Raw genomic sequence first — 27226 nt, 5'->3', positions numbered from 1 at the left:
ATTTATGCCATGTTTTCTTGCAATCTACTGAGAATACCAAATTGTTTCTTTAAATTTTCTAGTTCCTACTGACCCCCGCCGCCCGGAAATCTGCTCTTGAGAGACTTCTAGATATTGTTCCTTCCTTGACGGCAACTTTGTGTCCATTTACTATTAGGATTTCCGAGTTAAGTTCTGTAAACCAACAGGTTGAGTCACTTGATTTTAGCCCCTGTCCAAGTGCTGTGGACACAGACAAGCGCAGTAAAATGCGTAGGCCACGTATTTAAAAATATAAAAACCTACCGACGTCCCACTGCACTGCAGTCGGGCAAAACATGGTGACGCCACCTCCCGATTCTTTCAGCATTTTAAAAATTATGGGTTGCGACACATTTGGGAGTCATAAAAGCAATACAGTGGGTCAGGACCAGAATTTTTTTAAAAAGGCATAGAACACTGAATAGAGTGCGGGACAGGTCATAAAAGTACTTCATGCATGGCGAAATGTTTGCTTTTTAAAATTACATGCGTGAAAATGTGTATTTCTTATGATCTGTCCGAGCCACAAACTCGAGTCCGCGCTCCAGTGCACCCCTCCACCGAAGCGGTTCCGGGCAAATGACAAGGCGGCCGGCGCGACGGGGTCTCACCCGGTGACCGAGGCCACTGGGAAATGGGTCAGCGCGCGGAGCATCCTGGGGATCGTAGTCCTGCGTCAGCGCGTGACGCATCCTGGGAATCGTAGTCCTGCGCCAGCGCGTGGAGCATTCTGGAAATCGTAGTCCTGTGTGTCCACCAGCGCTTTCACGCTCCCGTGGACGGGGGCGGGGTCTCTCCAGACGACCGGAAGTGGCCGTTGAAGCCACTGTAGACCGGGACGGAGGTAGGCGCTGGGCCAGTTTAGCGGCTCTAGGTTTGGGAATCCTCCCGGCGCTTCCGGACCAGCTATCGGAGCTTGTGGATCGCTTTGGAGGGAAGCCTACATATCACCATGGCAACCGTCAGCTCTCCGGTCGCGTGACGTCACCCGGCTCGCCCAGCTTGGAAAGGCCTCTGCGGAGGGAGCGGGGGAGTCCTGGAAGGGGGCGCCCCACGCCGCCTTCAGCTTCAGCGCGGGCGGTTCCGCCCGGATCCCGCGGACGGCTTTGTTCTTTTGTTCCGCTCCGGGGGAAGGACGGCGCTGGCCCCGCCCACCAGGCCACCTTCCAGCTCTCTGCCCCCGCAACAGGTGTGCGTTACAGTCCCAGCCCGCAGGGGAGGAAGGTAAGGGGAAGTCCTGTGGGCGCCTCCGGCCAGATTCTCGGGGGCGGGGGGGGGGGGGCACCGAGGGTTTTCCTGGTCCTGGGCTGAGCCTGCGTCCCGGGCTCCCTGCTTTGTTCAGCGGGAGTGCACTGCCGGCACGGCTCTCCCCAAGGACCTCCTGGCACCACGCAGAACTCAGAGGGTTGGTTGTGACGCCTGCTGCTGACCCGCCCCGTGTCTCCTAGGCCATCCTCAGCGCGGGTGCAGGTGCAGAGTTCTGTCTGGATCCCTGAGCCCCAGACTGAGGACGCACTGGAGGGACGCTGCTTGGGAAACCCTGGCGAGCGGGTTCCAGAGGAACGGGATGAGCTCCTGAGATGGAAGGTAGTGGGGACGACGGAGGTTGTGGGGGTAGGGGGTGGGGGTGTGATGATGGAGGCAAAAGATAGTCATCACTTGAAGATCACATACTAGTACTTGTCAGCTGGAAGCGGCGGAAGGAGGAAATCTATTTAAGAATCAAGCAAAGAGACCCATTTATATTGGAGGGAGTTAACTCTCCCCGGCTTGGGGGTTGGGGAACGACAGGAGGAATGATGCAGAATGTCTGTGATCCTCACATGACTTATATTTATTAAATACTAGAGGCCCGATGCACGAAATTTGTGCAAGAGTAGGCCTTCCTTCCCCCGGCTGCCGGCTGGCAGGCACCAGAGACCCAGGCTTCCCTCACAGCCCCCGCTTTGTCCAGAAAGTCCTTCGGAAGGACATCAGGTCTAATTAGCATATTACGCTTTTATTATTAGAGATCAGGTAATCTTTTTTTAAGTATATATTTTATTGATTTTTTACAGAGAGGAAGGGAGAGGGAATAGAGAGTTAGAAACATCGATGAGAGAGAAACATCGATCAGCTGCCTCCTGCACATTCCCTACTGGAGATGTGCCCACAACCAAAGTACATGCCCTTGACCGGAATCGAACCTGGGACCCTTGAGTCCTCAGGCTGACGCTCTATCCACTGAGCCAAACCAGTTAGGGCTAGATCAGGTAATCTTGAAGTCAGAAAAAGAGTCTTGGCAATCATTCTTTCAATGCAAGAAATAATTTTTTAAAATATCGATGGGAGATGGCCATCCGGGGCCGATCCTGTACGAGTGTGGCATTAAACTCTCCATTTTGTGTGCAGACTTTCCCCTCCTCTCTCTTTTTAATCCCTTATTTAGACAGAAGTGCCTGTTCCTTAACTTCTGCATTGATCTTAGTTCTTGGAGTCCCCAAAGCAAAACTGTTTTCACTCTCACACCGCTGTCCTTCAGGTGCGTCAAATCAGCTATTAAATCCTATTCACAAATTCGTTTCTAAGCAGAATAGCCTCCGTTCCTTTGATGCTTGTTCATGTGATATAGTGAGACCTCTGAAACTCTACGGCAATGACAGCGTGCTTCTTAAAAATGAAACAGTTCAGTGAATGTGCTTTCAAAAATACTAAAAGTATGATGTACTACTTCTTTCAATTTGGATTATACTTCTGTGGTTTAGTATCAGATTGTATTTGGATTTTAAAAATTAGCGATATTATGCTGTAAACCCTAGATCATTTTTACATAACTTGCAATGAACTAGATTCAGGCCATCTTTGTGTAATAGAATTGTTTTTTTTATCCCTAATGCCAGAGTTCACATTTGTGATTATTTAATATTTTGGCCAAGAGCTCCAGCTTGTCAGAATAATTAATAATCTTAATTTAGTTATTCATTGTTTTAACTCTCTTTTCCAACTTTATGTAACTAGCAGATTTATTGAATATCCCTTCTATTTCTTCCTACATGTCACCAAACAGATGAGGGTAAGAAAAGAGCTCTGTGACATGTCCCTGTAGACTTTCCTCTGCATTGTCACTGTCTTTACATTCTTTAGGTATGGCTATGCAGTCAGTTTGGTTTAACCTAACTATTATTACACAGTCATTTTCTTGCGTTTCTTTAATATCATTAGAAGTCTTAACATTATATTATTTATGTAGGTTGAGCTATACCTTATATTTGTCTCAATTCTTTTATATATATAATTTCAGAGAGGGAGAGAGAGAAACATCAATGATGAGAATCATTGATCAGCTGCTTCCTGCATGCCCCCTGCATAGAGCTGCTATGTCTCCTGGAATTGGTAGAGTGACCTTGGTAGTAGGTGTCTGGTAAGGCCCAGTAGTTCAGCTTCCCCAGTCACCTGAGCTGGGCACTCTAGGTGCATCCCTGTGTGGGCTGTGTGCACAGTCTTGTTGTAGTTGAACCTTGATTGCTGTTGACGTCACTGGGAGGAATTGACCTCCAGGCCAATTGGCTGTGAGGACCAGCTGTGACTACAGTGGGAGAGCTGCTGTGCAGAAAACATCCCTATGGAGTAGGATTTGCTTCAGTGGGGCTTTGGTGCTCACTGAGTCTGCCCCTTGAGTGTTTCGCTTGTGGACATGTAGAGTTGTAATCTGCTTTGGTCTGAGCTGTCCACTGGCTCTGGGGCCTCCCTGGAGGGGCACAGTCAGTCACTGCCTGGGGCCACCCAGCAGGAGCTACAGAGAGATCACCAGGTGGCTGCTATTTGTGTTGGGCTTGGAAGTGCCCATGCGAGGTCCAGCTGTGAAGGAAGGCGGATGGTCCTTGTGCTGGGTCTTAGGCCTCTTATTGATAGATTTGGGGCATGCTCATGCCAGCTGCTGCTTGTTTAAGAGATTTTTTAAAAGTCTGAAGCCTGAGCCAGGACAGACCATTCATATGGAAAAGCCACTGCAAACAGCTTGGGTGGGGCTGCAGATTGGATGGGGCGGGCTCTCAGGGAATCACCAGGGCAGAGTGAACAGTGTGCACCATGCTGATGGGAACTCAGCCATGGCTGCCAGTCAGCTCGGCAATGGGGGAGGCCCCAGCACGGAACAGTGACCCCTGCGAGCACTGCCATCTGGGAGAAAGCCACCCCCGAGTTCCTGCCCCCATGCCAGCAGTTGTATTGACCATGTCCATTTAATTGTAGACATTCTTGTAAGTAGTATAAGTTAGTATACACCCCTGTGACATTTGATTTGCATTAATAGCAAAGTTTCAAAAGGCCTGTGAAGACTTTTGGAAAGTAGTCATATTTTTTTATGTAACAGAGGAAGCCCAGAAATATTTTGCCTCACTTAATAGGAACATAGATTGAGTGTGTGATCCATATGGCTGTAAGTATCTAGAGACAAAATTGTGAATCTTAAAGTAATGATTTACCTTCTCAAGCTACCAATGAGAGTATCAGGGCCCTCGTCAGCAATTATCTTGATTCTTCTTTGGATTCTGTGAATTAAAGGAAATGGCACAATTCCTGTTATTTTCAAATAGAAAAACAAGTGGACTTGACAGATCGCTGGGAGCAGCTGTGTTGGACAGGATTCACTGGTTTCTTCTTCCTTGCCTAGGTCTGCCCTCTCCAGTATCTGCCCTTCTCCAAGCGGGGCATACTAGACTCCCATCAGCCAATTTTCAGGTAAGTTGGGATTTCCTGAAATGCCATTTCAGCCCTTAGAGTGGGATCGTACATTCTTTTGCTGTGGGGTATATTTATCCAAAAACCAATGTTGTGTTTCATTCTGGGCTCCCATTGGATGTACTTCCTAGTTCTGCCTCTCCAGCTTAACTAATGCATTTACCACTTACCTCTTTTTTATTAGTAGTTTGCCATGCTTCAGTGTGGCAGGTAAATATTTAAAAGGTGAGATGAATGCTGTGGAAAATAGAGAATGAATAAGATGTAGATGGACAAATAAGGTCAGAGAGTTGAGGTATATTCTGAGTATGGATAAAGATTATGAACAAAAGTTAACAGATAAGAATTAGCTGGTGTCATATAGGATTCATGAAAAATTGGAGAAGATGATTTATTTGGGCAAATAGTAAACAAATGGTTGAATAAGGTTGGAATATGAAAGGTCGTGTCTAGATAAGAAGTTGAAAGCTTTATTCTATAGACCATTTGTGAACCATTAATTGTTGTTTTTTCCTACCCTCACCAGAGGATATATTTTATTGATTTTAGGGAGAAAAAGAGGAACATCTATATGAGAGAAACATCAATTGGTTGCCTTCCGTACATGCCCCAACCAGGGAAGGAATCTGCAACGTGATTATGTGTCCTGACCGGGAATAGAACCCCCAACCTTTTGGTTTATGTTTTCATATTCATTTTACAAAGGAGGAAATACCAGAATCATTTTTCAGATAGCCCACAGCTTGCCTTATCTGTCAGTATTGCTAACTGTACCCCTTTCTTAGGTAAATGCTTTGTGGTCCAGCAGAAATGTGTTTGTATTTCAGGAATCAGTGACCTTCAAGGATGTGGTGGTGGACTTTACGCGGGAAGAATGGAAACAGCTGGATCCTGTACAGAGAGATTTGTTCAGGGATGTGACTTTGGAAAATTATACACACCTGGTCTCTATAGGTAAGGATGATGTCTGAGTTAATATCTGGGGGATAAAGGAGGAAGGGGGTTATCTTGTACTTAGGTGAATTTTGCCTTTAAGGTAAAGAACCAAGGATTCCTAATTTTGAAATGCCTGGAACAGGTTTCTCTCTCCTAGCGAGTAGGACAGACTAATAATTTTTCTGAACCCAGATCAGTTCCCAAATTATACCGTGTCAGGGAATTTGTAACACTGACGCTTGATATACTAGTCATTCCCATCGGATCAGTCCTGCATGTCCTTTCCTCTTGAGACAAAGTGGTGAAAAGGAATTCTGACTTGGCACGTTTCCCTCACTGCAGACAGGTACCTGTCTTTTTTTTCTTCCTCATGAGCAGGACTCCAAGTTTCCAAACCTGATGTGATTTCCCAGTTAGAGCAAGGGACAGAGCCATGGATTGTGGACTCAGGCATTCCAGTGGGCGGCTCTGGAGGTAAGTAATGGTTCCCGGAGAGGAATGTCATTAACCCAAACCACCAGCCTGGCAAGAGGATCTCATGTCTGAAATGTGGATGTACTTGCTTCCTGTGGAGAAATGGGATGCCACCTGGACTCCCCTATGCTTTGTCAAAACACTGTCTCAGCACATATTCTATTTTTATACTCCTCAGAGAAGGTACTCTCCCTGCCTTTATAAAGTTTATGTAAAGGTAACCTCTTCACTAGTTCTGGATCCCATCTTTTCCCATCTCCGTTGGGAACCTTAGTTCATAATTATCACTTCACTTTCCAGCCCTTTCCTTTTGGGTGACTGGCTGTATCATTAGTACCTTCAAATAGAAGTAGGTAACCTTAATTTCCAAGTACTTTCATTCAACATGGTTAATCTATTTGGCTACCATCCAATCTGCCTCCTTGCTTCCCATCCACCCTCTGCAGTAGTGATTGCATACCTTTCTTAGTATCAGTGTGATTCTTAATATCAGCTTCTGATTCTGTCACTTTACCAGACTATCCTTGAAATTATACTTTCTTGTAAAGCATTAATTCCCAAACTGCACAGAGAGACCTCTTCAAAGACCAGATCCTGGAAAATGTGCAAACTTAGTCACTCTAGGTAGGGAGAACACTCCGGAGAGAATGAGGTGGGAGTGCGGTTCTTTTTGTTGTTGTTGTTAATCTTTATTGTTGAAAGTATTACCAATGTCCTCTTTCCCCTCATTCACCTGTCCCCCTCATTCACCTGTTGCCTTCCCCACACTATTGTCTGTGTTCATGGGTTGTGCATATATGCATACAAGTTCTTTGGTTAATCTCTTCCCACCCACCCACCAGAGTTCTGTCTTATGGAGGGAAAAAAAAAGCATGCCATGTTCAAATGTGGAAAGTGCTATTAGCTTAAATTTTAGCAAGTTAATTACTGGAGGACCACTCACATAGTTTTAAAATACACAGCTGGGCATTATGAATTTCCAACAGAGTTGCATAGAATGTAACATTTCCCCACTCCCGGTCATGAATCTTTTTTCACACTGCAGCTTTATAACCTTTATATTAGAATATGGTTTCATGGAATGCAATTTAGAAAACTAATATATTTTTAAATAAGAGACTTATTAACTTTGTGCTTATTAACTTTTGTGTTGTTGTTTTTTGTCTTTGGTGTGTATATTTAAAAACAAATCTTTTTTTCATCATTTATGCTCCCTATACCTTCCTCCACTTCCACCCCATCCCCTTCTTCCAAGTTTTATTATGAATTAAAAACAAAGTCTTTAGCTCTAGCTGGTTTGGCTCAGTGGATAGAGCATCGGCCTGCGGACTGAAGGGTCCCGGGTTCCATTCCGGTCAAGGGCACATGCCCAGGTTGCAGGCTCGATCCCTAGTAAGGGGCGTGCAGGAGGCAGCCAATCAATGATTCTCTCTCATCATTGATGTTTCTATCTCTCTCTCCCTCCTCACCCTCACCCTTCTTCTCTGAAATCAATAAAAAAATATAAATAAATAAAAAGTCTTTAAAAATCCCAACTTGAGCACATATAAAACAATTTAAAAATACTTAAAAAGGTATTGAAAAAAAATCCTAGTGTTTTTTTTAATGCTTTAGTCATTACCAAAAAGAGATTATATTTAGGTAAAAAAATAATACAACCTGTTGCACAGATGATGTAGATAATTCCGGTGGGCAGAAGACCATCACTTGAAGTATTTAGTTCCAGTCTCTTGTTCACTTTTTGTTGCTGGAAGTGAGCCAGTGACGACAGTCTTGGCAAGCTTGCCCTGGTCCTGCCCTCTTCAGCATTTGAAGTAGACTTACCTTTCGCTGGTGACTTGCTGCTTTCATGTCTGTGACTTGATTTATAGTTCTGCAGGCATCTGTACAGGTCATTGAAGTTGTGTTGGTACCTACACTGAGGTGGGTCCTGGTCCTGGGCCCTGTCTGCATGATTTTTCTTACCCTCTTTCTTGACATCCTTTCTAGGCTGCCTTGTGACCTGGCCCCAGCAGAGTCATGACCATATGCTGATGTGTAGTCTTTCTCACTGGCCCACGGTGTTCCTTTGCTGCTGGTTGTCAACCCCCTCGATTATTACTCAGTGCCCATAGGCTTTCCATGTGGTGAAGTGGAAATGGCTTTGTGCAATCCCTCTGGTGCTGTTCAGTCTGGCCTTCTTGAACTTTCTCCAGTCCTTCACTCCTTGCCCACCCCTGGTATTCTGGTAACTTATGTAGAAGACATGACAGTGTGGATAGCATAGGTCACATTTTGTTGTCTTCAACTGGAATTCCAACCAGGGCTGGAGATTAGCCACTTCCTTGGCCTTTTCTCCTTTAATAGCATCAGGTGCCGTGGTCTCCAGTCCTTCATTGTGAAGTACTAGGAGGGGAGGTCATCTTTATGGCCACCTGCTGTACAAATATGTCTTTCTTAGTATCACTTCTGTGGGTGGCTGTTTCCCAAACCCTGTGTTGCTTTGATTGTTTGGTCCCTGCTGGGGAAGCTGCTGTTGTGAACCTGCTGCTCTCACAGGTGGCACGAGTGCCAGGGGTGGTCTGCCTCGCTGCTTGAGCTTTTGGGGTGACAGTGATAGTCATAGGCTGGGCTGGCAGCTCAGGGGTCAGTCTGCTGTACCCTCCTGTTACCAGATTTTTTAAACACAGTCTCTTTTTAACATCTTTTTATTGGTATTAGAGAGAGGAAGGAAGAGAGAGAAACATGGGTGTGAGAATATCCATCGGCTGCTTCCTACACTCCCACTACTGGGGGTTGAGCCTGCAACTTGGGCATGTGCCCTGACTGGAATCAACTGGTGACCTCTCGGTGCATGAGACAATGTTCAACCAACTGAGCCACTCTGGTCAGGGCAAACACAGTCTTTTTTCTTGACTGAATCTGCTGACATTGACTACCCTGCTTCATTACTTGTCATCTTTCTTTTCTTGGGACTTGACAAACACAACCTAACCCCAGAGTAGAAAGTACAGTCGTGTAACTCTACTTCCTGATTATGTACTTTTCTTTTCGTTTCATCTGTTGTTTTCTTTGCTAATAATCTGCCTTCTTTCATTCGTATATTTTATTCATCCCATTACCCTACACACTCACCTGTGTTCTTTTCTTACATACATTCCTATGGCTTCAGCTATTGTTTTCCTTTATTTTTTGAGTTGATATTTCCTAACCTGTATTTGAATATCTTGGTTATTCTGCTTCTTTTGGTGTCTTCCACCCCCACAAGTACTACTATAGTCTCTATTTCTGTTCCTAATTCTCAGAACGCCTAGAGTCAAACTGTTGTCCTCCCCTCTCCCTTAAATTATTTCCTCTACTGTTTACAATTTTCCCATTTTTAGCAGTGATATGACTGTTACTTCAGTGTTCCAGGCCAAAATCCATGCAGTCTTAGCCAGGTCTTTTTTGTTTGTTCTGTCCTGAAATCAGTGTTATTAGATTTCTGTGGTGTTGTTCATTGGTGAGAAATCTCAGTTTAGACTACCTCCTCTTAGTCTATTTGTGTCTCCTCTTAGTCATCTCTCTGTCACTCTTTAAATTAACAATTTCCTTAAATGGAGTTCCCTTACGAGTTCTTACAGATGATATATAAAACTGAATTACCCCTAGCCGGCTTGGCTCAGTGGATAGAGCGTCGGACTGCAAACTGAAGGGTCCCAGGTTCGATTCCGGTCAAGGTCACATGCCTGGGTTGTGGGCTTGGTCCCTGGTGGGGGACTTGCAGGAGGCAGCCAATCCAGGATTCTCTCTCATCATGGATGTTTCTATCTCTCTCTCCCTCTTCCTTCCTCTCTGAAATCAATAAAAATATATTTTTTAAAAACTGAATTAGATATTCACTTACTATTTTTATCTTTTATTTAGTTATCATTCTCCTTAGCTCCTTCCAAATTTCTCCTCAAATAATAGGGCTATTTTTGAAAATCCTCAGCATTTCCTGAGGGCTTTAAATTTAATTTCATTAGGTCATTTCCACAACAGCAGTTATTTACTGTTTGTTTTTCACCCCTCTATTCAGAGAATGCTGGCATTATGTTTTCTTTCAGACTGGGTAACAGGACCAGAAACTAACATGTCAGTCCCAGAGCCAGACACTTCTGAAGAGCCATCTCCAGAGGCAGCGGTAGAAAAACACAAAAGTGATGAGTCTTGGAGTTCTAACTCCTCAGAAGCATGGGTATCTGAAGAAAGTCTAGAGAGGCAGCAGGCAAATGACCAGACATTGCTAAAGGAAATAAAAATAACTGAGAAAACAGTACCACATTTGGAGAGAGACCATGTAAATCATGACTTTGAAAAAAGCATCAATATTAGTTCAAACCTAGTACCACAACAGGACGTATCTCCAAAAGAGACGGCTACTAAAACAAGTATCAAACAGAATTTAAAACCAGTTAAAAAAGAGAAATCTTGTAAATGCAATGAGTGTGGGAAAGCTTTTAGTTATTGTTCAGCGCTTATTCGCCATCAGAGAACACATACTGGAGAAAAACCTTACAAGTGCAATGAATGCGAGAAAGCCTTTAGCAGGAGCGAAAACCTTATAAACCATCAAAGAATTCATACTGGAGATAAACCATATAAATGTGATCAATGTGGAAAAGGCTTCATTGAGGGTCCATCTCTTACTCAACATCAGAGAATTCATACGGGAGAAAAACCCTATAAATGTGATGAATGTGGGAAAGCCTTTAGTCAGAGGACCCATCTTGTTCAGCATCATAGAATTCATACTGGTGAGAAACCATATACTTGTAATGAATGTGGAAAGGCCTTTAGCCAGAGAGGCCACTTTATGGAACATCAGAAAATTCATACAGGAGAAAAACCATTTAAATGCGCTGAATGTGATAAAACCTTCACAAGGAGCACTCACCTTACTCAACATCAAAAAATTCATACTGGAGAGAAAACCTATAAATGTAATGAATGTGGGAAGGCCTTCAATGGGCCCTCAACATTTATCCGTCATCATATGATTCACACTGGTGAAAAACCGTATGAATGCAATGAATGTGGGAAAGCCTTCAGTCAGCACTCCAACCTCACTCAGCATCAGAAAACGCACACTGGGGAGAAACCTTACGATTGTGCTGAGTGTGGAAAGTCCTTTAGTTACTGGTCATCCCTGGCTCAACATCTGAAAATTCATACTGGAGAAAAACCTTACAAATGCAATGAATGTGGGAAGGCCTTCAGTTATTGCTCATCCCTTACACAGCACCGCAGAATCCACACCAGAGAAAAGCCCTTTGAATGCAGTGAATGCGGGAAGGCTTTCAGTTACCTCTCAAACCTTAATCAGCATCAGAAGACTCATACCCAAGAGAAAGCTTACGAATGTAAGGAATGTGGGAAAGCCTTTATTCGGAGTTCATCTCTTGCTAAACACGAAAGAATTCATACTGGTGAGAAACCCTATCAGTGTCACGAATGTGGGAAAACCTTTAGTTATGGCTCATCCCTTATTCAGCATAGGAAAATACATACTGGAGAAAGACCATACAAGTGTAATGAATGTGGGAGAGCCTTCAACCAGAACATACACCTTACACAACATAAGAGAATTCACACAGGAGCAAAGCCTTATGAGTGTGGTGAGTGTGGCAAAGCCTTTCGACATTGTTCATCTCTTGCTCAGCATCAAAAAACTCACACAGAAGAAAAGCCCTACCAGTGTAATAAATGTGAAAAGGCTTTTAGCCAGAGCTCCCATCTGACGCAGCATGAAAGAATCCACACTGGAGAGAAGCCGTATAAGTGTAATGAATGTGACAAAGCCTTCAGCCGGAGCACCCACCTGACTGAGCACCAGAACACTCACACTGGGGAGAAGCCATACAACTGTCCTGAATGCAGGAAGACTTTCAGCCAGAGCACTTACCTCATTCAGCATCAGAGAGTTCATTCGGGAGAGAAGCCTTTTGGATGTGATGATTGTGGAAAAGCCTTTAGGTATCGCTCTGCTCTCAACAAACATCAGAGGCTGCACCCTGGCATATGACTGTGCTTTGTCCTTTTGTCAAGTACTGAAGAACCAGAATGGACTGAGAAACTGATTAAATCATTTTAACCTTTTACTGTCACACTATGGGATGGAAGTGCATTGGGCTGAAGTAATCAATTATGCGAAGCAACTTTGTAACATTAGAAAATTCAACTGCTTCAAGCTTCGTTTTCCTGTGTGAAATGAGTGGTTTGGAGAAGATGATTTCAAAGGTTGTTTGGAGGTTTATATTCAGTCTACTCATAATATATTCTTGAATAGGATTACTATACATCAGATTTTGCTGTGTCGCATCTAGGATATATTCGTGCATGTTTTGCTAAGAAAGCATTTACACTTCAGCAACTAGGGATCTATTGTGCTCCTGCTCTAATGCATTTAAATTGTTTGAGTAACTGGTTCCTATTTAATAAAAAGAATTATAAAATACCCTCATGTTAATAATTCAGTAGCATGTAATGTCTTAGCACAAGTATTGAACTTTCCTATTGTTTTCTAGTATGTTTTAACATTCTAATTCCTTACCATTATAGAGATTCTCTTCTACAGCTTAAACCAGCATTACCTGACCCTAGTGGCATAGTGGAATCGCTTCAGGAACTATACACTATTGCTAAATCGTGCCTGGTATACAGCTTCATAGTTTACATTACAAAAAAAATTCAAATGTTGGGCCACAGATTATATTAAAGTTCTTATAAGTCCTCAAAAGGTATGGACTTGGTGTCTTGATGGCCACCAGCCCCTTTTCTTAGATTGTTTCATCCTCTGATTGCCTTTCCTTTCCATCTCCATTTCCTCTCACAGGCAAATTTTAAAAGACAACATGTGTTGGGAGAGTAAAGGCAAAAGGTGATATAAAGATGGTGTTGATGGGATGTAAAAGTTAATCACCAGCTGCCCCTCTACCTCCCAAAATTGCATGAAAAGCCATCAACTAGGAACTGGGCAAACACCTATTCCTCAACAGCTCCAAGCTCACGTTTACACTATTTCAGACACCGAGGGTTCGTAACTATAGTCCTTTTTCTAGCTTTCATTGTTACAAAATTTTAATGCAAGATGCTTTGCTTAGTTTGCAAGAACAACTAATTCTGACCAGGAAAGACAGAAAACCACTAGCAGCTTAAACACAAACCTTTGCATAACAATGGGAATGGAAAATGAGTATCCTGGTTAGCAAGCATAGCCAGCAATGCACTTTCTTCATGAAAACAAGTACTAACTTGAATTTAGATCCCCAAACTGCTCTATCAGAAAGCATTAACACATTGTTAAAGATCGTGAGCGCATAGTCAGTGTTTTGTAGCACAAACAGTTTCATTGCAGACGACACCAGCGCCTCCGAAGCAGCCTCCCTCCAGTGAAGGAACAGCGCGCTCCCTGCGGCTCCCTCGGTCTCGGTGCGACCCGGCTCGCTCCTCCGCCGTCCACGCGTTACGCTGGGCTCCCACCTCCTCAAGAAGTCCGTCCATAGCCAGAATCCACACGTGAACAAGTTAGCGAACTAATATTTGAAAAGGGAAAGACACCGGCGGGGCGTGTTGGGCAGGGCCCACTCACCGCGCAGATGCGCCCGGGTCAGGCGGGCAGGCAGACCTGGAGTGGGGGAGGTGGGGGGGGGGGGGGACAGCCCTGTGCGTGGAGCCTCCCAGCCTGACGCCGCGCCCTCCGGGCTCTTTGGTGCATCTGGCTTCACAGAGGCCCCCCGAGCCTCGCAAAAAATGGGGTTCGGGGGAGGCTGGTGGTTCCACCCCTCGACTCCTGGGAGCTACCACCCGTGAAAAGGGCGCGCACGACGCGGCCTTGGCTACGGGCCGAGAAGGGCCAGGCTCGCCCTCAGCACGCGGGGTCCGGGGTCCGGCCCTGGTGCGCTGCCTTCCCGACCGCGGGAGCGCTTCTCCCTCCTCCCGCAGCGCCCCCGCCAAGCGCATTGTGGAGACGTCAGCGGAGCCGCAGTGAAATTTTCTCCTTAAAACAAAGCTGACAGCCCACCCTTCCCATCCCTGATTCCTTCTGACCCCACCTCTTCACCGGAAATCCTTACTATTAGGAGAGCATTGCTTTTCTTTCTTAAAAAAACATTTTTAAAAGTTGATTTCAGAAAGGAAGGGGTGGGGTGAGGGGGGAAGAGAGAGATAGAAGCATCAATGAGAGAGAATCGTGGATCAGCTGCCTCCTGCACACCCCACACTGGGGATCGAGCCTATCCAACTGTGACCTCTTGGTTCATAGGTCAATGCTCAACCCCTGAGCCACGAGGCTGGCCATACTTTTCTTAAAAATGGGCATTCCCTTTCCAAATGCAATGTAGGCTCTTGCATCTCTACTGAGGAACCGAGGGCGAACCACAACTCATCCTGACCTTGATCTTCTAGCCCAGTGGTCGGCAAACTCATTAGTCAGCAGAGCCAAAAATATCAACAGTACGATTAAAATTTCTTTTGAGAGCCAAATTTTTTAAACTTAAACTATATAGGTAGGTACATTGTTATTAACTTAATTAGGGTACTTCTAAGGCTTAGGAAGAGCCACACTCAAGGAGCCAAAGAGCCGCATGTGACTCGCGAGCCGCAGTTTGCCGACCACGGTTCTAGCCAATTCCTCAGGTGCCACGTGGACATTTCAGCTTGCCTATCTGATTGTCTCCTGAAAGTTCTCCTGACTCATTTTTGACCCCCAACAGTTATCTATATTATAAAAACCCAGTGGCCCTAACACCATAATGACCAAAGACCGGTCACCAGGAGGCTACGTGCACGGCGAGGTGCATGCAGGGGAGCAGGGCTGCATGCGCGGCGAGGTGTGCACGGGTGGGTGGGGACTTGACTCTGGGTCCCGTGGAGCTGGAGGAGTCTGGGGTCCCAGGTCTCACGCGATTTCCCCTGGGTTTGGGTCTCGCATGATTTCGTGCACTGAGTCACTAGTCCTATATAAAAGGCTAATATGCAAATGCACCAAACAGAGGAAAGACTGGTTGTTATGATGCACACTGACCACCAGGGGGCAGACCAACGCAGGGGCTGCCCCCTGGTGGTCAGTGTGCTCCCATAGGGGGAGCACAGCTCAGCCAGAAGCTGGGCTCACCGCTGGTGAGCACAGTGGTGGTGGCGGGAGCCTCTCCCATCTCCCAGGCAGCACTAAGGATGTCCCACTGAGGCTCCCGCACACGAGGGTGCAGGCCTGGCTGAGGGACCCCGGGGTGCACAAATGTGGTGGTGCTGTGTCCAGCTTTGCCAAGAACATGCCTTTCAGCTGAAAATAGGGAACACAAGAGTCCTTCCACTGGGTTGACTGAGGAGTCAGAATTTCTCATTTATTTAGGCTCTTGCAGTAAAATCCAGTTGCGTAGTTTATGGGAACTTGTTTTCCTGCCAGGTTGGCTGGCCTATATTCTTGCAGCCCAGATCCTATGCTAGTATATCATCAGGGCTCTTCTCTCTTTGTTACAGCAGTACTACCTCCTAGGGAGGTTTTGGGAATTTGTGAGAGTTTTCTGGTTGTCATGCTGGTTGAGGGCCAGGGATGGTGGACATTCCTGCAAAACAAAGAATGTCCCTTGTCTGGCCAGACTTTCATAAAAGCTGTTACCTGACACTACGTGACATGTAAACACAAGGTATTCTGCACAGTTTTGCTATGTATTGGGAAGCCCAGGAAACATACTTCTTTTTCTTTGCATGTCCTCCCAGGACTGAAGGAGGTGCCACAGCGCGCAGTCTTCCGGGGACAAGAGAGGAGCTGCCCTTCCCCACGTCTCTCCCGCGGCCCTCCAGTCGCCCATGAACCGACTAGGAGAAAGGATTTTCAGCCCAAAGTAAAGGCCTTGGTGAGCCCGGGAGAGGCATCCGGGAGTCGGGGCCAGGACGGATGGGGTCAGAGAGTCCACGCAGATGAAAAGGGCGCCAGCGTCTCGCGCACCTGGAACTCCCAGCTGCCCTCACTCTGTGGGGACCAGCTGCGAGCGGAATCAGGCCACTTCAAGTTCACGCACATATTTCTGAAGAAGAAGATGGAATGAATCCATACAATCCATTTTAAGAAACAAAGTAAACTGATTTTTTAAAAAAATATATACTTTATTGATTTTTTACAGAGAGGAAGGGAGAGGGAAAGAGAGTTAGATACATCAGCTGCCTCCTGCACACCCCCTACTGGGGATGTGCCTGCAACCAATGTACATGCCCTTGACTGGAATCGAACCCGGGACCCTTTAGTCCGCAGGCTGACGCTCTATCCACTGAGCCAAACCAGTCAGGGCCAAAGTAAACTGATTTACAAAACTGGCTACAAAAAAGAAAATAAACCAAAATAGCTACAAAAATATGCTGAATGAAGACTAGTCTACTATAAAAACAATAAAACACTCTTTTCTAAATCCTCCTTAAAATCAGAAAATAGATCATTTTAAAGGGGAAAATAGACGAACAAGTTGGATACAATTATGGTAGAGAAACCAAATAACCGATTTTTATGCGAATACATAAGGTCTCATTGAATTTGAGGCTCAATTTCTCACCAAGCCAGGATCAACCAGGTGACTAACATTCTCGAAGTTTTAAAGCCAAATAACGTTTAAAGACGAAAAAAGTTCCTTCTAATGACAATACAATTGGCACGAACTGAGTCCCACTCTTTCCAGAAAGGTCGTTGAAGAATGCGTTCCCTTTGAAGCCCACTCGGTCCCAAAGCAGGTGAAGCCGTGTCCGCGTCTTTGCTCCCATCCAGGCGCTCGGCTGCTGCGCCCGGCGGGCCGCGCCGGTGAATGGCGAGGGGACGGAGCTCGGGAAGGAGGCGCCTTCGGGGGCTCCGGCTCTGGGTGGGGAGAGGAGGCCCCGCCTGACCCTAGGACCAGCCAGGACCGAGGGGCTGTGTCTCCTTTCCGGCGGCACTTGCCTTCCTGCAACCAGCAGGTGCCAGTCCTCTGCCAGGGGGCCAAGCTCCCGGCCTCCCCCAGGGTCGCCTCCCACGCGCGCCCTCTGAGCCGGGCGGGCCCCGAGGCCTCTCCCCACCCCGAGCCGGAGCCCCGAAAGCACCGCTGCTCCGAGCTCAGCCACGTCGCCATCTCGCCACGGGCGGCCCCACCCGGCGCACTGCGCACGCCCGCCGTCGGCTGCGCGGTGTCCGGTCCTGCTCTCCCGGCTCCGACTCCGGGGATCCGCGCGACGCCCGGCCCAGCCCTTCACGACTCACGTCCCCTCGGAACCCTCTCCTCGGCCGAGCGCATAGCTCCGGCCTCCAAACCGCAGAGCCTGCGGGGCTGCCGCGGCCCCGCGCGCCCGGGTCCCGCTGACGCTGCTCGACTGGCGCGGGGCCGCGGGTGCGGGGCGCCCCAACACCCTCGCATTTCCCTCGCGCGGGATCCCAACCGTCACCGAACCCTGCGCGCCGGGACTCGGTGGAGCCGGCGGATGTAGGAAACCTCAGAGGCCGAAGCGGTCCTCAGAGTCGCCGAGTCGCCTCGCTGCTCCTCATGGGCGGCTTCCTGGGCAAACAGGGACCCCCGCCACCCCCAGCCGAGGGGGGCGCAGACCGGCCGCAGAGGCCCGTGACCCGCCAGCCTTCCCAGGCCCTTCACCAGCTCCACCGGGTTCAGCACGTCCATCGCGCCCACCCTGCGCCGCGGCTCCGACCGGGGAGGAGGCCGCGGGACTGGGACCCCGCCAACCCCGCCTCGTGGGTCGCGAACGAGGCCTGGAGGCGCTTCCCCATGCGGCGCCCCCAGCATTCCATCGTGGGGCCGCGCCCCTCGGACTGGTGGGAAAGCTACCTGAAGCGGACCATCTGGTCGCTCCGGCACCCCAGGGCGGTGTGGAGCCCCGTGACCATCAAGATCACGCCCCTGGCGCAGCGAGGGCTCCCCGCCACGCCCCCGGCGCCCGCCATCCGCTCCGCAGGGGCTTCAGCCTCGGAGAAGCCCCCAGACCCGCGTGCGAAGGAGGCGGTGCTGAGGGTCCTCCGAGAGTCCAACCAGGTGAGGCGGAGGCTGGAGGGACCGCCGTCCCAGGCCCCCGACCGGCCGGACAGCAAGAGGGGGAGCCCCGAAGCCAGAGCATCTGCGTTTAAGCCTCTGGTGAAGAGTGGGAACCTCGCTTCCTTCGTGCCCAGCCTTGGGCCCCTGAGCTTGGGCCTCAGCTTGAACAGGAGGCCCAGTTCCTGCTCCCTGGGCTCCTTGGCCAGCTCACACCCAGGGGGGCCCCTCGGCTCCAAAAGGAACGCGATCACAAGTTCTTACAGCTCCGCCAGAGGCCTCTCCCAGCCTTGGAAGAGGCGCGCGCCCCTCCAGATGCCCGAGTGGCCGGTGAAAAAGAAAAGCGGTCCTCAGCGTCACTTGCCAGGCCCACTGGCCGCGGAGGAGTCCCCTGCAGCGCCCGGCAGCCCCGGGCCGCGAAGTGAGGAGACTCCACGGCTGCTTGCTGGCCCTGGGCCCCCGCTGTCCCTGAGTCCACCCCCGCAGCTTGGCTATGCAGTTCCTGCTGAGGACCTGGCCTCGGGGACAGAAGCTGGGCTTCCGCGGAGCAACAGAACCAAGAAGGATGCCACGGATGCCACCGCAGACCCTGCGCCTGACGCTCAGTCTACGGCTCTGCCTTCCCTGCCCCTCACCCTGCCTTCTGCAGGCACCGCTCCAGCCGAGGGCACCGATCCTCAGGCGGCATCTCCAGGTCCACGGGCCTCCCCAGTGCCTGCGGGAGAGGGAACCAGTGTGGTCCACTCGCCTCCGGAGACGCCCAGCCTGCTGGCCCCACTCGGGTGCTCCCAGCCAGAACCCCTTCCAGGCCCCTCTGCAGGCTCAGAGCCCACAGCTGCTGTCACCCTTCTGACCCCTGTTCCTCCCACCTCATCTGTCACTGACACCACGCGGCCACCTTCCGCCTGTCAGGCTGACGCGTCTCCCAGGCCCCCAGGCCCACCTGCCATCACCCCCACAGCACCCTCTGCACAAAGGACTGTGTTTGGAGTGGTGAGGGGACCAGCTCACCATCTTTCTGCCTCTGCACCTCCTGCTGCCACCTCTGCTGACCCCACCTCAAAGCCCCGTTGGTGGCCCCCACCTGACAACGAGGCCGGAGTCTCCTTACCTTCCAGAATCTCAGCCACGACTGCAGCCCGATCCTCCCCAGGCCTCTCAATGCCCACCTTCAAGCCCATCTTTGGCAGCACGGAACCGCTTAAAACTAGGCCTGTGATCACTCCTTTCTCCTTCAGGCAGACCTCTCCTCCAGGTCCTCCTGCTGCTACCCTCCTCTTCCACAACCTGGGCACGACCAGCTCTGGAGCCACCTCCACCGCCCCCGTCAGCACATCCTCAGACTCCTCTTTCAAGTCACCTCAGGATTTTGGTGGAGCAGGTGTTACCAGGACCGGAGGCAACACTTACTCTGACTCTTCCCCTTCTCACACTTTCCTCCTTGGGGCTTCCCATGCCTTCAGGGCCAACCTCTCGAACCCAGTCACAGGCTTCATTTTCCCACCTCCCCAGCTTTCCACCATTCCCATGGTAAATGCAGTCAACATCTTTAGCCAGGTTCTTCCCAGCGCTGTCCAGATATCCCCTAGGAAAAGCACTGCCCGTTTTAAGGGCAAGGGCAGCCCTCTGTCAGCCTCGGCCCTCGTCACCCCAAGCCAGCCCACATTGCCATCGGGCATCTCCAAGCCAACCCCAGCATTCACACTTCCTTTGGGGTCAAGCTCAAAGCCACTTTTCCCACTCTCCCTGGGAGTCACGCCCCGGCCTGCATTTGGGGCTTCAGGTGGGCAAAGGCAAGGGGCCCACCAACCAGCCCTCAGCCCAAGCTTCAAGAGCTCTTCTGTGTTAGGAAACTCGGCAGTGGTCCCCCCAACCCCAACCCCAGCTCCAGCTCAGCCAGCCTTCAGCAGCCCCACACGGCCAGCATTCGGGGTGTTGACACCCTCTGCCTCCACCTTCCACGGCCTTGCCAGCATCCAGGCAGGTGCAGGCAGCACCCCAGCAGGTTTTCCCTTTGGTCCAGCTAGTGCCACTGGTTTTGGGGTTGTCCCCCAGCCTCGCCAGAGTGGGGCTCAGGCCTCAGTGTTTGGCAGCACAGCCCCACGACCTTTTGCTTTTGGGGGGCTAGTGACCCCTATGGACTGTGGGGAGTCTGGGGACAGCATGACTGCCCCAGACATGAGCTCCAACTCTGGGGTGTTCTCCATCGGAGCAACGCCCAGCGGGGCCAAGCAGACCGCCACACCCTTCGGAAAAGGCTGGAGCCAGAACGCCCAGGGCCTGACCTCCCAGAGCACCCCTTTTGCCTTGGGGAGGCCCAGTATTTCTGCAAGAAAGATTATGTTTGGAGGCCCTGCCATGGCCCCCTTAGCTCACAGCCTCCCTGTCCCTAGACCACTTAAGACAGGCAGTAGCTTTGGCTTAGGGATTCCCTCTCCGCCTGCCCAGGGCTCCCTTGGGAGGGGGTCTTTCAGATCAGCAGTCCCTTCATTTTCCATTGGTGCCAAACCCAAAACCCCAAAGAGTCGGGAGCCAGGGCATTCCCGAAGGCATCATGCCCACAGGAAATAGCTGTGTCCCTGTCCCTCACCCTGACTCGGACCTCAGAGTCGTTGGGAAGAGCTTCCATATCCTCTAATTCTCTAAAGTGAAAAATACCCAGATTTAAGGCTAGAGCGTTATGTTTACCCGTGGGTCCTCATCTATGTCTAGAAGGTGGAGCATCGGGATGTCTAGTGGTGACAGCAGAAAGCAACCTCTGGACTCGAGCAGAGCCTCCCCCCCCCCCCCCATTCCCCTCTGTATCACTCATAGGTTCAGTCAGTACACTACCTCCTGCTTTTCCCCTGGGAACGGACATGCCGGGGAGGCAGCAGGTACAGCCCCACCCTCTTGCATCTTTGGGAGGAGGAATGGATTCAAAGTCTTAGCTTTTATTCGGCTCTAAGAAGTGGGTCCCTTTCTCTGGTCCCCGGGGACACTGAATCCTCATTCTTGCTGTGTTGTTCCTCAGTGGGTTCTTGGAAGAAGAGCCTGCTCCTCATTGCAGAAAAGGGAAGCTCTTGACCAGTGACCCCTCCAAGGCTTGGGAGCAGTCAGGTGGGCCTTGCTTTTTTTTGTCCACCATTGTCCAGTCTGTACACAGAGACCCCTCTTCACGGTGTCCAGTAGGACTGCTATGTGTGCTTCCAGCTGAGGACAATGACCAGACCCACATGTGGAACCTAAGCCTGAGGCCCACCTCCCTGGATGAGTTGAATCGCACCACATTGTGCCTACAAATGCCAATTTTCAAGTGTTTTGGGCTTTAAGGGATGACTTGTCAGGAAGAACGAGGGCCAGGCAGGGTGGTGCAACCTTGCTTCTCTCCACAACATAGGCTGTGTTGCCTCCAGTAGGAGCAGGAAATGCAGTTAGGGAACCAAAGCTTACATCTCATTTTCCTTTTAATTTGTACCTCAAACCACTCCTCCATGTTCATGTCTCCGGGGGTGGGGGATGGGGGTCTGGGCAGGGCAGGAAGTCTCTTGGGCCTGAGAACAAAGGAAGAAAGCAAAAGAGAGCAGGTATCTGGGCTGGTCTCTACTCTGTAACCCATTGGAGGCCTATGAATGAGCTGTGACATGTTCCTTAGCAATGCTTATCATCCCAAAGGAAAAAAAGAGACAAGAACGACTCCCTGTAGACATCTCTCTGCTGTTTGGTTTTATGGATACCTTGGAAGGGGCCTCACTGGAAAAATAAGCCATCTTAAATTGGTTGATAAAATAAAAATTGTCTAAATAAGTCAATGATGTAGAAATGACTGTGAAACTCATGTCAATTTTGAGGCAGAAAGATGTTAAGAAGCTTTCCCAAGCCCACCTGTTAGTAGAGGGGAGACATAGGATTTAAACCGGAAAGGTTCCAAGGTCTGGACTTCTCCTCCCTCACATAGCAAATCACCGAGGTTAGAACTCAAACCCAGGTCTTAGCATCCATGCTGGTTGCTTCAGCAAAGTAAATGGGTGATACTGTATGTCCTAGAACTTATTCACATCATCATGAACACTTACTCACTCCCTGTTACAGTTATCATATTCTGTGAGAAGAAAGTCACAGGTTGAGCCAGACCCTCCAGAGATGAGGTCAAACAAGGGCATGACCATGGGAGGTGGTGATGGGGGCCATATTGAGAGTCTGCTTGTCCTGCTGGTTTCTGACCAGCTCATCTCCACCTGTGACACTTGTGTGTCATGTCCTATGGGGTCACGGGATGAAAAATGAAAATGGAAAAAACTAAGCTTGGGTGGGTGGGCATTGGCCCTTCCATAGAAGGACCCAGAAAGGATTTGTTAAAATAATTTTATTTTACATGTGTATGTATATATTACATATACATATGTTAATATACTACTTTTTGTTCAATCTTATATTCATGCACTTGTTTCCATGGCAACAAATACTCTTTACAAATATGATTATGAAAATTCCATGTATTTTATTGAACCGAGGACACTTAGGGACCATGTGCTTCATGCCTATTTTGTGTCAATGATAGTGAATGCATTAAGCTCATAAATATTTGTTCCTTTAAACTGATTATACTTTATTTATACATTCCAAATATTTTTCTTAACAATGCTGAGGTGAACATATCTGTATTAAAATCTTTATCTCCATCTGTGTTTCTCAAGGATTGAAGCTTAGAAGTGGAACCATTGGGTAACTATGGATAAACGCCTTCAGACTCTTGTTATATGTTTTTTCCAAATTTTTTGTCCTTGTGTTTCTTCCCAGGGTTGTTATGAGGAGCAAATGCAATGTCCTTGACCAATGAAAGATATTTTTTCTGTCTGGGAAGCTCATCTTCTGCAATTTTTTCTGACTTGTCTTTCTTTTTCTTATTGAGTTATGGAAGGTATTTTTTTTCTCACTCTGAGGCCTTTGTATTGCAATATTTTCCCCCACTTAGAAACTTGTATTTCACTCAAATAATGTTGTCTTTGGATGATCACAGTGCTTAGTTTTTTTGTGGTTGTGTTTGTGTGTGTGTGTGTTTTAAACTTTCTGCTGAAGAATAATATATAGTCAGAGAAGTACCCTGAACATCGGAGTATGGCTCACTGAATTTTCTCACACTGAACACATTAATGTAACCAGCATCCAAGAAACAAAATATTACAAATACTCCATAATCCTCTTTGTGCTGAGAGATACTTATATTAATCAACATGTACTTTCAGATTTTTTTCAGATACCTCTTTATTCCTTCAATCGGTCACCCCACGAGGGTCTGCAGGGGGGGTGGGGGGGGACACACAGTTCTGGGCACCCTTGATGGTGAGGGGAAAAAATAGAGACACTACACTCAAGCTAACAAAATGACTTAAATCAGAAAGGGCTGCAACATGAGGATCGTTTTCATCTACTTTTAACTAACCCGAGGCCTTGAGCTTTCTAGCTTTCCAGTTGTGCGCCAGTGCCCAGCCGGACATCAATCCTGTGGACAACCCTCTGAACCGGGCGATGGTTTGACCAGGAGTGCACTGCCGGCTATGACGTGTGCTGACCACCAGGGAGCGCGCAGGATATGGCCGGCGTGGGCAAAGCGGTGCTGGCAGCGGGAGCAGTGGAGGCGCTGCCTGCCGGATGGGCCCCCAGAGAGCGGGACCAGGCGGGATGGTGGAGCAGGTGAGGGGGGCGGGCACCAGGCCAAGGTGGGGTGCCAGGTGGGGCTGCAGGCTGGGGGCACAAGCTCCGCAGGCCACCCCAAGGGACCCCACCCGTGCACAAATTCGTGCACCAGGCCTCTAGTTTTACTATAAAAACACTCAACATTTTCTTCATAACACTCTGGGTATCTCTTGGTAGTATTTCCAGAATTGCAGTTCGCTTCAGACCCTTGAATAAAACTTTGTCATTTAATTCTAACGACGCCCCGGGTTTGTTCACGGTCGGGGGAGGCGAGGGGAGGTCGGGGCAGCGTCAGTGAATCCGCTTTCTCCGATGCCTGAACCAGAAAAGCGTGTGCATACTCGGACCCGCAGGTCCCCTGACCACTGACCATCGCTGCTGGTTGGTCAGCCCACTCGGATCTCGGAGCGTGGGCTCCATCCCTATGCCGTGTTGCCTGCGAACGGTTTTCTCTCGGCCACAGTGACAGCGACTCTCTCAGGCCCATTGTCCAGGGTAAACCCTTTTCTACAATCCATCCCCACTCTTCTCCGCCACGACTGTCAACAAGCTTCCTCTCGCTCTTCCCGCTCCCACCTTCCCTTCCGTCTCCTCCGTTTACGGGTTTTCTCTAGAGATTCCCAGTTCCAGTAAGCTTGGGTGCTTTCTGCGCGCATTTTCTTCTGAGGTCCCTCCCCCCCCACCCCCCGCCGCCACCCCCACCCCTACCCCCGAGAAAGTAATTGCGCCCAGCAAGCGTTAAGCTGTCCTCTGGCTGGGTGACTGCAGACACCGGGCTCAGAAAGTGTGAGGTGGGAGAATCAGAAATAAACTTGGGTGCGGGGGTTTGTACGAATAAGAGAATGGGTTGCAGAGAGGAAGTGCAGTTCAAATAAGGACCGAAAAAAAGGAAGGTCCCACCGAGATTTGAACTCGGATCGCTGGATTCAGAGTCCAGAGTGCTAACCATTACACCATGGGGCCCCGGTGCCGGAAGTCCAATCTAAACCATGTGGTGACATAGTCCTTTCTCCCAAGCCCCTGGACCTAGGCGTGAAGGTCTGTCTGTCTGCTCTTCCTTCTCCAGGATCAATTGGGGGGCGATTTCTTGCCACGTGCCGGCCAACAGTTTGTACATCGGAGTCTCCTGGGAAGACGCCTCGGGAGAGGAAGCGTCGGGAACCAGGCCGTCTTTCCCGGTGCTTCCTCCCGGGCCACGTGGGCTGCTGGTTAAGTCAGAGTCATCAGAGACATGGAAAGAACAACCTTTTAAGACCTTTCCTTTACGCCGTATCTCTTGTTGATTTAAAAAGTAGATTAGCTGGTGCTTTGGAAAGACCATTTAAAATGGAATAAGCTTTTTAAGAAGTTGCCAGCTATCCTTTCCGCTTCTTTTCTTTTTCCACGGGGCAGAGCTCCCACTTTGAGTCCTCGGCCCCCTCAACTCTGCGCTCAGCCACTGCTCCCGGAGGAAATAGAAGGAAACACTGTCGGGAACATGTCGAATTCGTGGGCACTGAGTTGGGCCATGAGTGGGTTAAAGGATAGCATGAGCGATGGACGGGAACTCTGAGAACATGGCACGGAATAGGTTAGTCTCTGCTTTTTACCGGTTAAGAATCGAATTTCTCTAAACATAAACACACCTGTGGCCTTTATGGGAATCAAACCCACACTCTCTCTCATCATTGATGTTTCTCTCTCTCCCTCTCCCTTTCTGAAAGCAATAAAAATCTATTTTAAAACGATTTATTGTGTGTACTAGGCACTGGGTACTAGAGTTTCATAGATTAACAAAACAGGGCACTACATCTCTTGGAAATTATATTCTAGTGAGAGCGACAGAGAAATCGAGTCATCGTGCAAATTAACACAAAATTTGCAATGAGAAGGGTATAGTGCTAAGAGAAATAATGAAGATTTATCTAGAAAGTTTTGGGGAGTTCTTTATTAAAAAGTGAAGATTGAAAAGACGCTAATCAGTAAAGAAGTTATTTAAGGAGGGACAATAACATGTGCACAAATCCATGGTGAACTAGAGAGATTGCAAACAGGACAGTGTGTTGGAGAGAAAGGAGCTGTGAAATGTGAAAACGAGGCTGAAGACAGAGTCGGGCCATAATCTTCAGGGTGACATAATAAATAAACATAAAAACATGTAGGCAACTGATAGCTCTTTTATTAACAGCACACACCACAGTCTCTGCCTCGCATCCCTTTGTCCTCTCAAAGTACACAGAATTGGAGACCTGGTCTGACCTAATCTCGGTATAGAAGAGCTACATTTCTCCCAAACGATTTGAGAAAACGCGCGGGAATTCGGGTCATGTGAATCCCCTTTGGCGGTCTCGCTGGGCAGCGGGAGACTGGCCTCCCCTGTCCCCTGTCCCCTGCCCCCCGCGGTGCGGTGCCGGGCAAACGCGGGCGCACCAGCAGTCGGACGTGAAGTATTTCCCCATGGGGTCGAGCCCGCTTTCCAGCCTGCATTCAATCAGATAGAAACAGTGTGTCCCGTATCTCAGGCTTTTATTAAAAAAAAAAAAAAAGTGAACCAAACACACACATGGCCAACTCCAGGTACCGTGAAAGGATTTCCTGCCCTGCTTTCTCCCTTCCCAGAAAACCCTCACTCGGCCCGGCTAATGCAGGGCGCGCTGTCCGTGGTCCTGACCCGGGGAAGCGTGGGGCTCCCTCCTGGCCACCCAGGGACCGCCGCCTGCCGGGCGCGCACCTGGAACCGAGTCCGAGGCCAGTCCCGGGAAAGGTCGGGTGGAACCGCTGGCTGTCACCACACCCTACCGGCGAGGCCCAGACGCCGGGTTCCCTGCGTGTCTGTCTCGCAGACTTACCTCCATCACACACCCAAGTAAACACACCCGCACCGCGTGGCCATCCCAGCCGGGACTGGTCTGTGCTGAATGGAATGGAAAGTGAACGTACTGACGCCGAGCTTCTCGGCGCCCAGCTGACGACTTCTGGCCGCTAGTGGCCGCAGCACTAGGAAGTCTCGGCCAGGTGACCGGTCAGGCTCAGGGCCCAGCGCCTGGGAAGCCCAGGTGTGAAGACGCAGATTGGGCTCAGGTCCGCCCAGATCTGGAGACCCGGTCCGGACTCAAGCACTTGCACCCGGAAGCCTGATTTGGAGTCGAGGGTTGGGATCTGGTCCCCGCCCCTGGAATGCCTCTGCCTGGTGATGGAGGTCGTCCTTAGGTCTGTCTTTCTTTCCTTTTTTCTTTCTCTCCTTTCTGTGGAATCTATTCATCATCAACTGTCTATCTAGGATCTATCCTTCTATTATCTATCACCCCCTATCTATCGTCCATCTACTAATCTATTATTTATCTATCAATCATCTGCCATCTATCCACATATCATAAAAGGTCTTGGACCCAGATGACATAAGAATTGCTAAAGTGCAATGC

General features: G+C 49.1%; 2 protein-coding genes and 1 non-coding gene across 5 annotated transcripts; 2 read left to right on the top strand and 1 right to left on the bottom strand.

Annotated features, from left to right (window-relative positions):
• The first annotated feature begins 825 nt into the window (after positions 1-825).
• ZNF184 (zinc finger protein 184) lies at positions 826-16201 on the top strand. 3 transcript variants are annotated; one of them, XM_023746756.1, is made up of 6 exons: positions 826-1245; positions 1470-1608; positions 4673-4740; positions 5568-5694; positions 6055-6150; positions 15871-16201. In XM_023746756.1, the coding sequence occupies exons 2-6, from the start codon at positions 1602-1604 to the stop codon at positions 16197-16199; spliced, it is 627 nt and encodes a 208-aa protein (XP_023602524.1). In that variant the 5' UTR covers positions 826-1245; positions 1470-1601; the 3' UTR covers positions 16200-16201. The 3 variants fall into 3 exon arrangements, with proteins under 3 accessions (XP_023602524.1, XP_014303397.1, XP_006105891.1); XM_014447911.2 differs by lacking the exon at positions 15871-16201 and adding an exon at positions 10218-12889 and having other exon boundaries at positions 826-1210; XM_006105829.3 differs by lacking the exon at positions 15871-16201 and adding an exon at positions 10218-12889.
• Positions 16202-17651: 1450 nt separating this feature from the next.
• On the top strand, positions 17652-20720 carry POM121L2 (POM121 transmembrane nucleoporin like 2). The gene has a single exon (XM_006105847.1). It carries the CDS (start codon positions 17652-17654, stop codon positions 20718-20720), a length of 3069 nt encoding a protein of 1022 aa, XP_006105909.1.
• A 3996-nt stretch (positions 20721-24716) lies between these two features.
• On the bottom strand, positions 24717-24788 carry TRNAQ-CUG. Its single transcript has one exon. It is a non-coding gene; the product is annotated as a tRNA-Gln (tRNA).
• Positions 24789-27226: the final 2438 nt, after the last annotated feature.

Source organism: Myotis lucifugus, unplaced genomic scaffold (assembly GCF_000147115.1).
Source record: "Myotis lucifugus unplaced genomic scaffold, Myoluc2.0 scaffold_728, whole genome shotgun sequence".
Taxonomy (NCBI): domain Eukaryota; kingdom Metazoa; phylum Chordata; class Mammalia; order Chiroptera; family Vespertilionidae; genus Myotis; species Myotis lucifugus.
Note: the sequence above shows the minus strand (reverse complement) of the source record. Positions and strands in the feature narration are given on the sequence as shown.

What these genes read in the sequence shown, in the direction of transcription:
- ZNF184 (XM_014447911.2), top strand. An exon ending in TCCCATCAGCCAATTTTCAG is followed by an intron (nt 4,741 to 5,567) that starts GTAAGTTGGGAT and finishes TTTGTATTTCAG; the next exon opens with GAATCAGTGACCTTCAAGGA. An exon ending in TACACACCTGGTCTCTATAG is followed by an intron (nt 5,695 to 6,054) that starts GTAAGGATGATG and finishes CCTCATGAGCAG; the next exon opens with GACTCCAAGTTTCCAAACCT.
- POM121L2 (XM_006105847.1), top strand. Translation starts at nt 17,652, where the DNA reads ATGGGCGGCTTCCTGGGCAAACAGGGACCCCCGCCACCCCCAGCCGAG.